Source organism: Gymnodraco acuticeps, unplaced genomic scaffold (assembly GCF_902827175.1).
Source record: "Gymnodraco acuticeps unplaced genomic scaffold, fGymAcu1.1, whole genome shotgun sequence".
NCBI classification, from domain to species: domain Eukaryota; kingdom Metazoa; phylum Chordata; class Actinopteri; order Perciformes; family Bathydraconidae; genus Gymnodraco; species Gymnodraco acuticeps.
The window spans coordinates 1622786-1635213 of record NW_022990981.1 but is presented as its reverse complement, the minus strand read 5'-3'; the positions used below and the strand labels follow the sequence as shown (position 1 = coordinate 1635213).

The window sequence follows — 12428 nt, the reverse complement described above, 5'->3', positions numbered from 1 at the left end:
AATCATTTGTGTACCTGATACTGCATTCTTAGGGAATGCTGTGGTGTTAACATACAATTGAAAATGATTACTTCTGGGAAGCCGAAAATGCAGGAAAGCCTTCGGAGCATATAAAGGCAAAGAAAGAAAAAAAGTTTTCCTCGCAATATAGTATGGTTAAGCCAAGGCTGAGGCTTCTGGGTCTCATTTTGCTGTGATTTTCTCATGTGATACACAGGCTTTAAACATGGGCACTGAAGGATTCCATTTTTACATTTTTTATTAAGTTTCCCAGCGAGTCCCCCTGGTACCTTCACTAAAAAAAGTCTGGCTCTCCAGGGGACGGAGCACCAACTACTGCACACTGAGATATCCCTCCACCAAAACATCTTCTCTTCCTTCCACATACAGTATGTACTCTGGGGCGAGACAGTAACTTTTAAAAGTTCTTACAAATATTATTTTAGTTTTCAACTGTTGGTAGTAGTGTGGGGGGGGGGGGGGGGGGATTTTAGCTAATTATCGTAGTGATATTGCGTAAAATAGCCTTGAAATCCTCCTCAACGCGGCTCTCTTGGATCCTTTCATCTGCAACCAACATATTGTTCGGTCTGGTTTGTTTTGTTGCCATTTTCTTTCTTTTTTCTAGGACAAATGAATTAAAAAACTTGCAGTTATTATAACCGGTAGCCTGGTTATTTAAAAATGGCAGGCTGGTACAGGATGTCCAGTTTCATGCTATAGACGCTTCTCTCTAAAGATCCAGTTGTCTGCATTCTTTAAGCTTCACTTTTTACCTTTATCTAAAAAAGTGTCACATACTATTTGGAAACTTTTACTGATGGAAAACCTAAATACAGCTAGTTGAGTTGAGTAGAGCCGTGTCATAACATGCAGAGGAAATGTGTCAATATTCTTGGGTCATAACGATGATTGAGTGTCCTGTTGATGTTGCACATCTGGATCGGTTTTAGCCTCCCCAGTGTATTATTAACAAATAAATTAGCAATAGAATTCCAGATTTCAGCAAATTACACAGGGTGAGCGATCAGCTCCTTACTCAGCAAATGTTAGTGGTTTAGTGTTTGCTACCACACATTCCCCGTTGTTAGGGGTTTTTGTGGGATACGGATACGCCCTGTCTGATTTGGACAGCTGCCAAGTTATCAACTGGACTGTTAACAGGAGGGAGGGAGGCGTGGGGGACATGGCCCTGTGGTTATTGAGTGTGAAAATAGCTGACAAAGCACATCACAACTTTTCAGATAAATATATTTTCAAAACCAGGATGTGAGTAAGGCAGGAGTTTGGCAGTATAAAAACTACTTTCACAATAACCTACTTGATAATTTGATAAGACACAAATAATATTAATATTAGCCAAACTTGCACTCATCTTAAACCCCAGTGTTCTGAGAAGACTGCACAGCTGTAGCTAAATACGTTTGCACTAAATGTGTGCACAGAGATTGATGCCTCGCCACAATGACTGCACCTGCATGCCTCAAAGACTCCTTTTGGCGTGTGGAAGGGCCTTCTCTGCAAATTTACATCACTTAAATTATTTTCCTCAGCGAGGAAGGCTACTGAAATGGGAGTACGGTTTAGCCTCTGAGGAAATGAAAACACAGTTTTTAGGAAGTAGGATTTAAAGGCTTTAAGTGATGCTGGACTCACATGAAAGGTACGTTTAATGCCCAGGGCCAGGTTCTCTGTCTTGATCTTCCATATCAGCGGTTGGGGGGAATTGAGCACGAAGACCAGTGGCTTCTGGTGGCGCAGCAGAGACTGGATGGGCTTCAGATGCAGCTCAACCTGGACAGGCAGAATAAAGGGATAAGAGTCAAATAAAGAAACAACACGCTGGTGAACAAGTATCATATACTGAGGAAGAGCTGGGCATTAGCAGGGAACATTTGAAATGCATCACTTGATCCTATTTCACACAGCAACACTATGCAAAGCTTTGGTTTTCTCATGTTCACTGAAATGTAACAAGAATGATGAGGCAACACAGTTACTATCCTGGTGTAATCACACTGCTGTAATGTTGTAGATTGTTCTTCTTTATCAGGCTTTGTGGTTGTTTATGTACTCAGTTTGCTGATACGCTCGACAAGACTCCGTGCTGTGTTCTCCCTAAAAGACCCTTGCTCTGATATGTAGCCTCAGCGGGATCTGAACTTTCACACAGAGGACTCTTTGTTAACAGAGGGGAAAGAAAGTGGCGGGTCTCTGTTACCATCTCTGCAGCATGCAACTATGCCTTTGATTCTCAGATGCTATTAAAATAGATGTTCACAGTCTGGTAGTGAGATTGGGAAAACAAACTTGATGTTTTGTTGCCAAGACCGGTGTTTTTTTGTTTCCAATGTTGGATTGGACAATTTGGTAATAATGAATTCAGGTGGGTCATGGCCTGAGCATGCACTAAACTCAAAATCATCTCAAGGCAAGGATCTGTCTTTGTATTGCCCATTTAGACACTTCTAAAAGTAATACTTAATTGTTGCATTATGCCAGAGTTGTTATTAATCCTCTATTGTTCTCACTAGCTTTGATAAGAAGTGATACTCGAGAGGGTTATGTTGGCCTGTCTTACTCTCTTCTTTAAACTTCCTTCACTCTATATTCCCAGACTAATCATATTAGCCCCATCCTGCTTGTCAGCAATAAAAGCCTTTAAATCACTAATTCAACCCACAAGGGTTCATCTAATAGGATAAAACGACCCCTACAGTAATATAATCAGTCACAGCTAAATCGCTTTTCTCAACAAATACAGCATTCAATTGAAACTAAAAATGGAACCGACGATGTGTAATTACGAAGACGATAATTGTTAAAATGTGTTGACAGTTTCACATTAGTGGTCTCTGAACCATGAAAAACCTTACAAAACATTCATACGGATCATTTGTTTAAATGTGGTCGTGCCGTATCAAGATTAAGATACATTGTTAATGCAAACCATTAACATTTCTCAGCATCAAACTTCTCTGCTACAATGCAGTTCTGCTAAACTTGTACATTCTATTCCAGTCACTTCAAAACAAGTATTTATGAGCAAAAAAGACACTGTGCTCTTGGACTGAATTTTACGAGGGTAAACTATTTAAGGTCACGTTATGTAATGTTCTGAAACGGAAATTTGAATCAGTCTAATTGTTCATTTTGCTTTATCACAAATGAACAATATCCTAGCAAGCGTTGGGAAGTGATACAATTATTTGGCAACTTTACATTCTGAAGTTGATCAAAGACATTTCTGAGTGTTGCCAATAGGAGCTTTCACACCGCAGTACTTTTCCCACAAAGGTTCATCAGAATTTAATTCATGAGAACTCTTTAGTTCTTATGAACTAAGTACAGATCGCGTTCACACCGGAATAAATCCCTGGGGGAGGATTAGGCAAATGAAGCCGCTGACCTCACTTCTTCTGCTTTGGGTTTACTGGCAGGCCGCAAACAACTTCACGGCGTATACTGCCGCCCAAAGTCCCCGGAGCTGGGCCTTCCGAGTAAATCGCCAGAACGCCGACACCTCCTCATCTCCACCGCTCCCATGTTTTCTTTTGTTTTGCTATAAGTTAGTCTCTCTGCGTTTGTGTGCTGGGCTAATGCTAATAATGCTAATGCGAGGATAATAAAATGGCGGCTTCACAAAACTTTTTGGGAGTTTTACGGGGCGTGGTTTGCAATCCGCCCAGCCAATCAGAAATGGGAACCTTTTTCTCCCACGAAAAGTACCTGGGTTGCGGTCGGATAATCCAAAAATCAGCTCCTAACGTCTAACCCTATCTCCTGTTCCTTGACCTCTGAGTGAAACGTCACGGGGTTAAGGGATAGTGGATAGGAGAATTCAAAAGGATTTAGGAGAAGAGACCGCGGTACTTTAGAGAATCCGAATGCACTTTCACTATCCGACGTGTTTATGATGCGCCAGCGGACTTCATGAATGTGCGTCTGCTGCTGTGGGGAAACTATGGAAACTACAGTTTTCTATACAGAGGACTACAACATGGATGTTCAATAAGAACGAGGGACTACTGTAAACTCATCTAGAGACTCTGCACCGTGCTCTGATGCTGTTGCTTTATGCTTTATGAACGTGGACAACAGAGAAACATATTCTTCATGACCAAAGTTGGAATTGAAATAAAAAAGGAAAGTGAAACTTATGCTCGTCACCCTCTCCCTCCGGTCCACATTAATACAAATGATCCCAATACGTACGATTGTATGAACTATGAAAATAGCTTAAAATCAATTCAAATGTATTTATTATAAACGTTAGTCCTTAACATCTATCACTGTGTATATCACCATTCAAACATCTTTTAAAAGTTGAACAAACACCACACAGCTCAGTAAAGACTGTGAAATGTTGACTTTATTTGATCATTTCAGTAAAAACTAAAGTTCATATTTCTCTTTTTGATTATAATACTGATGAACGTTCAAAACAAAGCACTTTGGCAACTTACCACATACGTTTTAAAATGCTTAATAAGCATCGTAACTTTCATGATATCATTTCTCCCATAATCGGTTGTTTTCCTGAACGGCCGACTGTTGAGTGACGGCAAATGCTGCGGCTGCAATGCATTGTGGGGCAGCATTTTCTCCTCTCCTTTCGGTTAGGGAGGTCCAGTGGTTCCTAAGCTAAAGGAGGTTATAAAGGAAGTTTGAAACCTCCTTTCCTTTCATTTGGAGAATTGGAACGGCACTTATCATGGCTGCCAGTGACGTAATTCCGGGTCATTTCACTCCGTTAGGAAGGTTCCTAAGCTAAATGGACTATTGGAACGCAACCCGGTACTTTCGAGAATCCGACTGCACTTTCACTATCCGACGTGTTTATGATGCGTCAGCGGACGTCATTTTGTGCGTCTGCTGCTGTGGGGAAACTATGGAAACTACAGTTTTCTATACAGCGGACTACAACATGGATGTTTAATAAGAACGAGGGACTACTGTAAACTCATCTAGAGACTCTACACCAGGGGTAGGCAAGTAAGTTTGGCCGTGGGCCAATTTTTTGCTGAGCCGCAAGATGGCGGGCCAGAACATAATCAAAGCCTAATTCAAGGAATTGATTTTGGTAAGAGGGCGCAGCGCCCCTGTTCCCCGGTTCAGAAAAAACTCTGATATCGCTGATAAGCCTCCCCATCAACACTCTGATGCGCAGTCAGATCCGCTGATTGGTTCACTGATGATATAGGCGCCCAATCCAGAGCCTCTGGCTAGACCCGCCCAGGCTCGTCCTCTCTAGCCCCATTTCAGTCCCAAAGCCAGGGCTATTATCTGTATTTTAACAGACTTATCTTTTAAATTGAGGTGTATTTATTGTTCTCTTCAAAGTTTATTTTTCTCTGAAATTGTAGGGAGGATGGTCCTCCCTTTCCTCAATGGACGAGCCTCCACTGAGTAAAGTAGAGTTATTAACTAGGTAGCAGTGTTATTTAACATACTTTTATTCTGATAAGTATTGTCAAGTTCTCTGGGTTTTTGGCATTTATTTGAGTGTTTGCCCATATTTGAGAGGCTTGAGGGACAACTGGAATCCTTTTTCCTTTTCTTTATTTCAACTTTTCAAGGACACATTAGGATTCTTTCAGGTTGAAACCCTTTCAAAAATACCAAAGGACAAAATAAATCAATTACAGCAGTTTTGCTTTGCAATTTCATATATTATAACCTAAATTAATCAGTAACCAAGTATTTTACTCAAACTCAATGTATTTAATAGTTAAATAAGTACTTTAATTGACCTGGTTCCCCACAACCACACATTTGCCATATGTGACCCGCTCTATCGAAATCAGTCGAAAGTCACAACGGCTCATTTCAAAATAAACGTGGATTTGCGTAAAAAAACTAGTTTTTCGGGGATCGGGTGTTTTGTTTGATTTTAAATAAACAAAGTCTTGGCTTTCAGAATATTATATTTTTATTTCCAAAATCACACTATAAATACATGTTTGAAGCTTGAAAAGGGAAGATGACAGCTCTCCCTCGCCACTCTGCTCTTCCACAGCGCCGCTTCCCCTCCCTCCGCTGACATTATGAATGTAAGCGGATATGTCGGACAGAATTTATTTTACCGGACAAAATTTGAAACTTACCGGTCATGTTTCAATAATAATAATAAGAATTGTGTAGCAGAGTTTCCGTTAGCAGGTAATCACCGGACTAGGACCGGATATGCTGATGTTTAAAACTCAGTTAATGGGGCTCATTTTTACATTGCTTCAGTTTATAATCGTTATAGATCAAAAAGTTCAGATTCATTTTTCAATAAATGATTCCACAAACAACAAACAACATAATTATTACATTCAAACATGAAGACGTACATTATTCAAAAGTTTACATTAGGCTTGTTTGAGACAAGCAAGACCTGCGCAGACCTGCGCAGTTGCGATCAACGTCTTGCTCGTGCGTTGCATGATGGTTAGTCATTTTGTCCGACTTGCTCTGGAGGCCCGCCTACATGAGACGTTGAAATCTCGCGGGACAAAGACGCCCGCAGCCTTGAGAGCGAGGCGCGGCGAGGCGGCGCAGTTCCTCTCCACGGGCTGCGGAAGCGAAATGCTTGATGGGAAACGACTCGCTGGTATCTCGAGCTGAGCGCTCATTGGTGGTTTTCACCACGTGCTGCTGATGAAACTCTCCAATTGGCTCGGCAAAAGTTTGTTGTTGTTTTGTGTCAGTTTTACGTCGCCACATCCATTCCCATTTTTCATCATTGTTCCACAATGTTTATCATAATGAAATTAATATCCATACATTTTATACTATACTTGCACTGCTTACCGTTTTCATACTTTATATATCTTAGCATATTTATACACACTGTTCATACTGCTCACAGGCTGCTGTGTATATCTAGTGTATTCATACCCCTCACTGTTTATTCATCACTCAATTCATTCTATATTTTATTCTGTCTATTGTGTACATTACTTTTCACTTTACTGCTTGTTGCACCTGGTTAGAAGCTAAACTGCATTTCGTTGTCTCAGTACCTGTAATATGTGCAATAACAATAAAGTTGAATCTAATCTTGAGCAGGAACAAATGTATTTACTTAGTACATATCTGACATTAACGATTAAACACATGTGTGCATTCTTTATAAATGCAAACCGAGTCAAGCCGACTCCGGAGGTGGCGGTATGCACCTTAAAGTTGTTTGCAATCCGCCAAATAACCCAAGAAGAAGAAGAAGAAGAAGAAGAAGAAGAAGAAGAAGAAGAAGAAGAAGAAGAAGAAGAAGAAGAAGAAGAAGAAGAAGAAGAAGAAGAAGAAGAAGAAGAAGAAGAAGAAGAAGCCGACTCCGAGCTGTCCGACTTCAGGAGAGCTTTTTGAGACCTCCCCCGGCTGCGATCGGCTACTCTCGTCTACTTTCGAGGCGAGCCGCAACGCGTCTCAAACAAGCCTAGTAACTTTGAATAATAACACGGGAGAAACGGCTGCTCTCCCTCCCTCTCTCTCCTGACAGCCCGTCAGTTTAATTGGCGGGGCGCCCACTGTTTAGCGTGCTGCATGAGAAACTGAGGTGATTATGAGGTGATTATGCAGAGCTGCGTGTCTCTGTCAGACTCAGCAGCTGATCTGATCTCTCTCTCGGGTCCGGTTATAGCGATCAAACTATTAAGAGTGAATATTGTTGACTTTCACAAGCACATCATATCATCCTTTTTAAGCCCTAACTGCTTTCAGGATTAGGTTGTGTTTGTGAAGCCACAGTTGGCTCCAGCAGCTACAGTGCATAGTAGGGTTGCCCCAAATTAGTCGACTAATCGTTAGTCGGCGAAAAAAGCCTTAGTCAGCTCTTTTTTCATTAGTCTATTAGTCGAAGGACACAAAAAAGAAAAAGAAAACTCCATCTGTGCGCTGCATCAGCTTGAAAACCCGTCTAGTATTATTTGAGTTCATCGGATATATTTGTTTAGGCAGATACATTTGTGATTATTCTTCAAACAAACCCATCTTTAATCTACCAATCTGTTATTGTCACTGCAGGGTTGCCAAGCAACATGCAGCAACCCCCCTGAGGCACTGGCTGGGCAAAGAGACAGTTACAATATATCCCAGAAAACAACAATAATCCATAGATGTGATTATATATAACATTTTTGACACTTTTGGACAGAACCAGGTTATCTTGATTTATTATTTATGCTAAATTAAGCAAATCGGTTGCTGGTGAATAAATCATCTCAATCTCTAAAATAACGTAAATAAGCATACTTTCTAAAACAATCCAGAAAAATACATATCTACCATTACAGGACAACTGAGAAAACTCCATTTGCTGCTGAAGATCATGTGATAAGATCAAAAGATCCAGAACAGCTACTAATAGAATAGTAAGTTAACTGCTGTTTCCAAGGCCTATATTGAACTGTGCACCTCAACAAGCCTGCAGTATCTCATTCAGTTCCACACCATAAATACAGCCCTGCCGAGTATAATCACCATTCAATGTTCTTGTCAGTAGGAAAAATATTGCTCTGTATCTTTGTCTAACAAGATGCTAGACTCCTGTCTTCCCTAACAGATATCTATTTCATCTAGTCAATTGTGATTTTCTTCTGGCTGATGCTCTGCGTTCAAAGCCTTGTCACTGTGATGCTGCATGAAGCCATTTAACAAGAGACACCGGCAGCAGAGACAGCAGAGTGAACATGAAGCATCAAAGCCTAATTACCATCCTCCACAGATGTAAGCCCTGGAGGACAGCAACACAAACGACTGTTTAGTGATGTGGTCCATGAAAGTGCTGCACAAATCATTCAAAAGTCCCTTCGAGAGAAGAAAATGGAACAAATGACTGAACAGTTATCTATGAGGCAAACTGTATGGTGATCCAAACAAACAGATCAGAGACTATTTTTTTATTTTCCATTTTCTTTTTGCATATTTGCTTCCCCTGAAGTCCAGACTCTGGAAAAAGCGTGTGCATCGCTCCCCTGAGAATATCAACAACCAAGATATAATCATACCTGTCTTGGCTTTGAGAGATGGAAGAGAAGCAGAAGGAGAATGAGAGCGAGTTGTAAAATAAGAGGAATTTTAAACCCAGACAGAATCACTTCCAGAAGACGTGAGTCACCTGAAAACACACGCATACAGAGCTCAGACGAGAGGAAGGGCCAAGAGGCAATGATGGTGGAAATAGGAGAAAGCTGTGATAATTATCTGCACTTTTTCTCGGTTCAGCAAGTAAACAGAGATAAGTTCTGACCAGAGCCGGGTTGCACAATGTGAGCGATGATCAGGACTCCACAGCCAGAGCTGGAAGAAGTACTCAGATCTTGTACTTAATTAAAGTAGAAATACCAAAGTGTAGGAATACTCTGTTACAAGTCAAAGTCCTGTATTCAAAATGTTACTAAAGTAAAAGTAGAAAATATTGGCATTAAAATATACTAAAAGCACCAAAAGTAAAAGTACTCATTCTGCAGATTGGTCAATTTCAGAATAATATATATGATATGTTTTGATTATAATTATTGATGTGTTTATCAAGCTGGTAAAGGTTGAACTAGTTTGAATTATGTATTGCTGGGCAGCATGTGAATTAACTCCAGGTGAAACTAAAACTATTATAAGCGTTGATCATATTGTTTATCATTCATCTTTTTCTGCAAAGTAACTGAAGGTACTTCATACAGTACATTTTGTGGAGTAAAAGTACATGATTAACCTCTGAATTGTAGTGGAGTATAAGCACAAAGTAGCATTCGAGAACCCAGAGGTGGGAAGTAATGTTGAGATAGCTGTAGTTTACTTGATTATTTCCATGCTATTGTGTACTTCTACTAGGTAAATCGTGTACCCCACTACATTTATGTTATACATTTAGTTACTTTACAGATGTGCTTGAAGGATGTGAAATATAATCAAGTGTTAAATCAGACTTTAGTTCCACCTGGAGTAAATTCACAAGAAAGTCATTCAGACTAGCTGCACCTTTACCAGCTTTGAGAACACTTTAATGATCAATCATTATAAAACATATATATATATTATTCGGAAATGGACCAATCTGCACAACGACTACTTGTACTTTCGGTACTTTGAGTATATTTCGATGCCAATACTTTTGTACTTTTACTTGAGTAACAAAGCAGGACTTTTACTTGTAACAGAGTATTCCTACACTCTGGTACTTCTACTTTTACTCAAGTACAATATCTAAGTACTCCCACCTCTGAAATACCTCAAAATTGTACTTAAGAAAAGTGCTTGAGTAAATGTACCTAGTTACTTTACACTACTGTCGACAGCAGCTGGTGTGCATCTCTCCCCACAAGCTTTTAATTGTTCATAAGAGTGGTGTGCATAGCAACAGAGCCTGTCACACAGCCAGGGTGTGGAGGGAAGAGGAGCAGAACACCAGGCAGTGCCTCTAATGGTGTTGACGAGGATCAGGTGGCGCTGAGTGTTCCCTCTTGATGCTTCCTTCATGGGACCCTGCGGGGAGGGTCTTCCGGGAACAAGAGGCCACGCCTGATTGATTATCAGGAGGCTGGCACAGGGATTTGGGGCTCCAGTGTCCATTACAGTCATGGGGCACATTTGCCAGCAGCCACGGATGGAGGTTTGTCTAGACCTATCACGTTACTGAAATCTCACTCCACGCAAGGGACGACAGCTGTAGCAGGATATGCAAGGCCCGTTACAGAGCATACCATTAGTGGTGGTAGCATGTGTAAAGAATGGGAATGTTAACAAAGAAACAGCTACAACTTTCAAGCCCTAAATCAGCGTCAACAACAAACGCACCATCAAGAATGAATCACACTTATTGTACTTATTGTACGGCGAAGCCACATGGTTGGATTTAGAACGTTCTGATGTCTTTGACACAGTAATTGTAATGATCTGTTTGTCCTGTCTCCAGCATGTGGTTGCAATTTCATGACCTTTCTTGTCAAGTAAATCACGCTGAGATTCAAGTGTGCATCATAAACACTGCGCATCAACATTGTAATGTGATACTTTCAAAGACAAATTCTGCAGCCAACAGTTAACCCTGCAGTCAGAGTGCAGTATCAGTGCGGCTCCTTGCCGTTTCCTTTATTGACAGAGCTGATGATCCCTGTTGATTCGGAGAAAACCCATAACATCCTTTAATTAGCCAAAAAGTAGGACTAATCTAGGAACACACTCTCCCTCCCAGGAAATAATAATCAAAGAAAGCCCAAAGTATTCCATGACATGAAACAGAGCGGACAATATCTGAATAACAATGAATGGCTTGTATTCTTTTTAAAGGAGAAAGTATGGTTTTAAATTGATTATAACAAAAATCTACACTAGATAAACGTCCGCATGCTATACTGGAACATTGCATAAGTTGAAAACAAAGTGGGTTGGCTTAAAGAAGTCTTGATTCCAAAAGGAGACAGCCTGGGACCAATCATACTGTGTTATCTGATGTGCGTGTGTCTTGTCTGTCTGGATCTTGGTTCTTTCTGGATCACTGAGGGTGTACAGAGCGAAGGGGATCCGGACCAAAAGCTGTTGACCGCTCTTATCAGCGCCACCCACATATTTGAGCGCGATGGGGATGCTACCTGGAGCCTTTTCCCCTGTACTGTGATGCTAATCAGTCTGCACTCAGTTCAATGCCAAACTGCAAGGCAAAACAGCCTAGAAAGACGTCAAAGTTAGACAGGACCTCTGGATAGCAATCTGTGAGTGATATGGCAGAAAGGCAGGACGCGCTGAAGAAAACAACACGAAGTGGGGTCAGGAGGACAGCCCAAGATAACACTCTGATAAGATTGAAGTCAGACTGAACTGAAGATCAATTGTTGCTAAACAAAAATAAAGGCGTTTAATTTATACTTGGTCATAGTGCCCACTACATAATGTTATTCAGGGATGGATTTTTGGTTGGTTTGATGGCACAATCATTTAAAGGTGGGGTAGGTAAGTTTGAGAAACCGGCTTGAGATACACTTGTTATATTCCATGGAATGCTCTTAACATCCGATAGCAATGAATATCTGAAGTGCTTTGACAATAAATCCATAAAAAACTGTGGAAGCCGTAGTACTGTAAAAAGCACGACCAATCATCTGATTGCACAAACTTATCTCGTGCCCTCATTGGTCATGTTCGTGTGTGTTGGAGGAGGGGCTCTGTAAGGAAGTGACAGATCTTTTCCGGCTGTGTATTTTAAATTCTAGCGCACTCGAGCCGGTTTCTCCAAAATTACCTACCCCACCTTTAATTGGTAATATCTTTGTTGCGATGCACAAATAATGGTTTATAATACCACTTTGATTTGAAAGGACACAACTTAATTCATTAGCTAATGGGCTATTGTTGTTAGCTCTTGCAACTGTAAGTACCCTTTGTGATTTGAGCGCTTCCTCTTATTTCTTTGGATACTTTGGATGTTCTACCTTTACCAATCTAAGGAG

At 40.7% G+C, this 12428-nt stretch overlaps 1 protein-coding gene across 1 annotated transcript in view; it reads right to left on the bottom strand.

Annotated features, from left to right (window-relative positions):
• tgfbr3 (transforming growth factor, beta receptor III) overlaps positions 1 to 12428 on the bottom strand; it is an 84814-nt gene that overhangs the window by 39235 nt on the left and 33151 nt on the right. The window contains exon 4 of the mRNA XM_034235640.1: positions 1657 to 1794. Within this exon, the coding sequence (XP_034091531.1) occupies positions 1657 to 1794 (138 nt within the window). The remainder of the gene's footprint in view (positions 1 to 1656; positions 1795 to 12428) is intronic.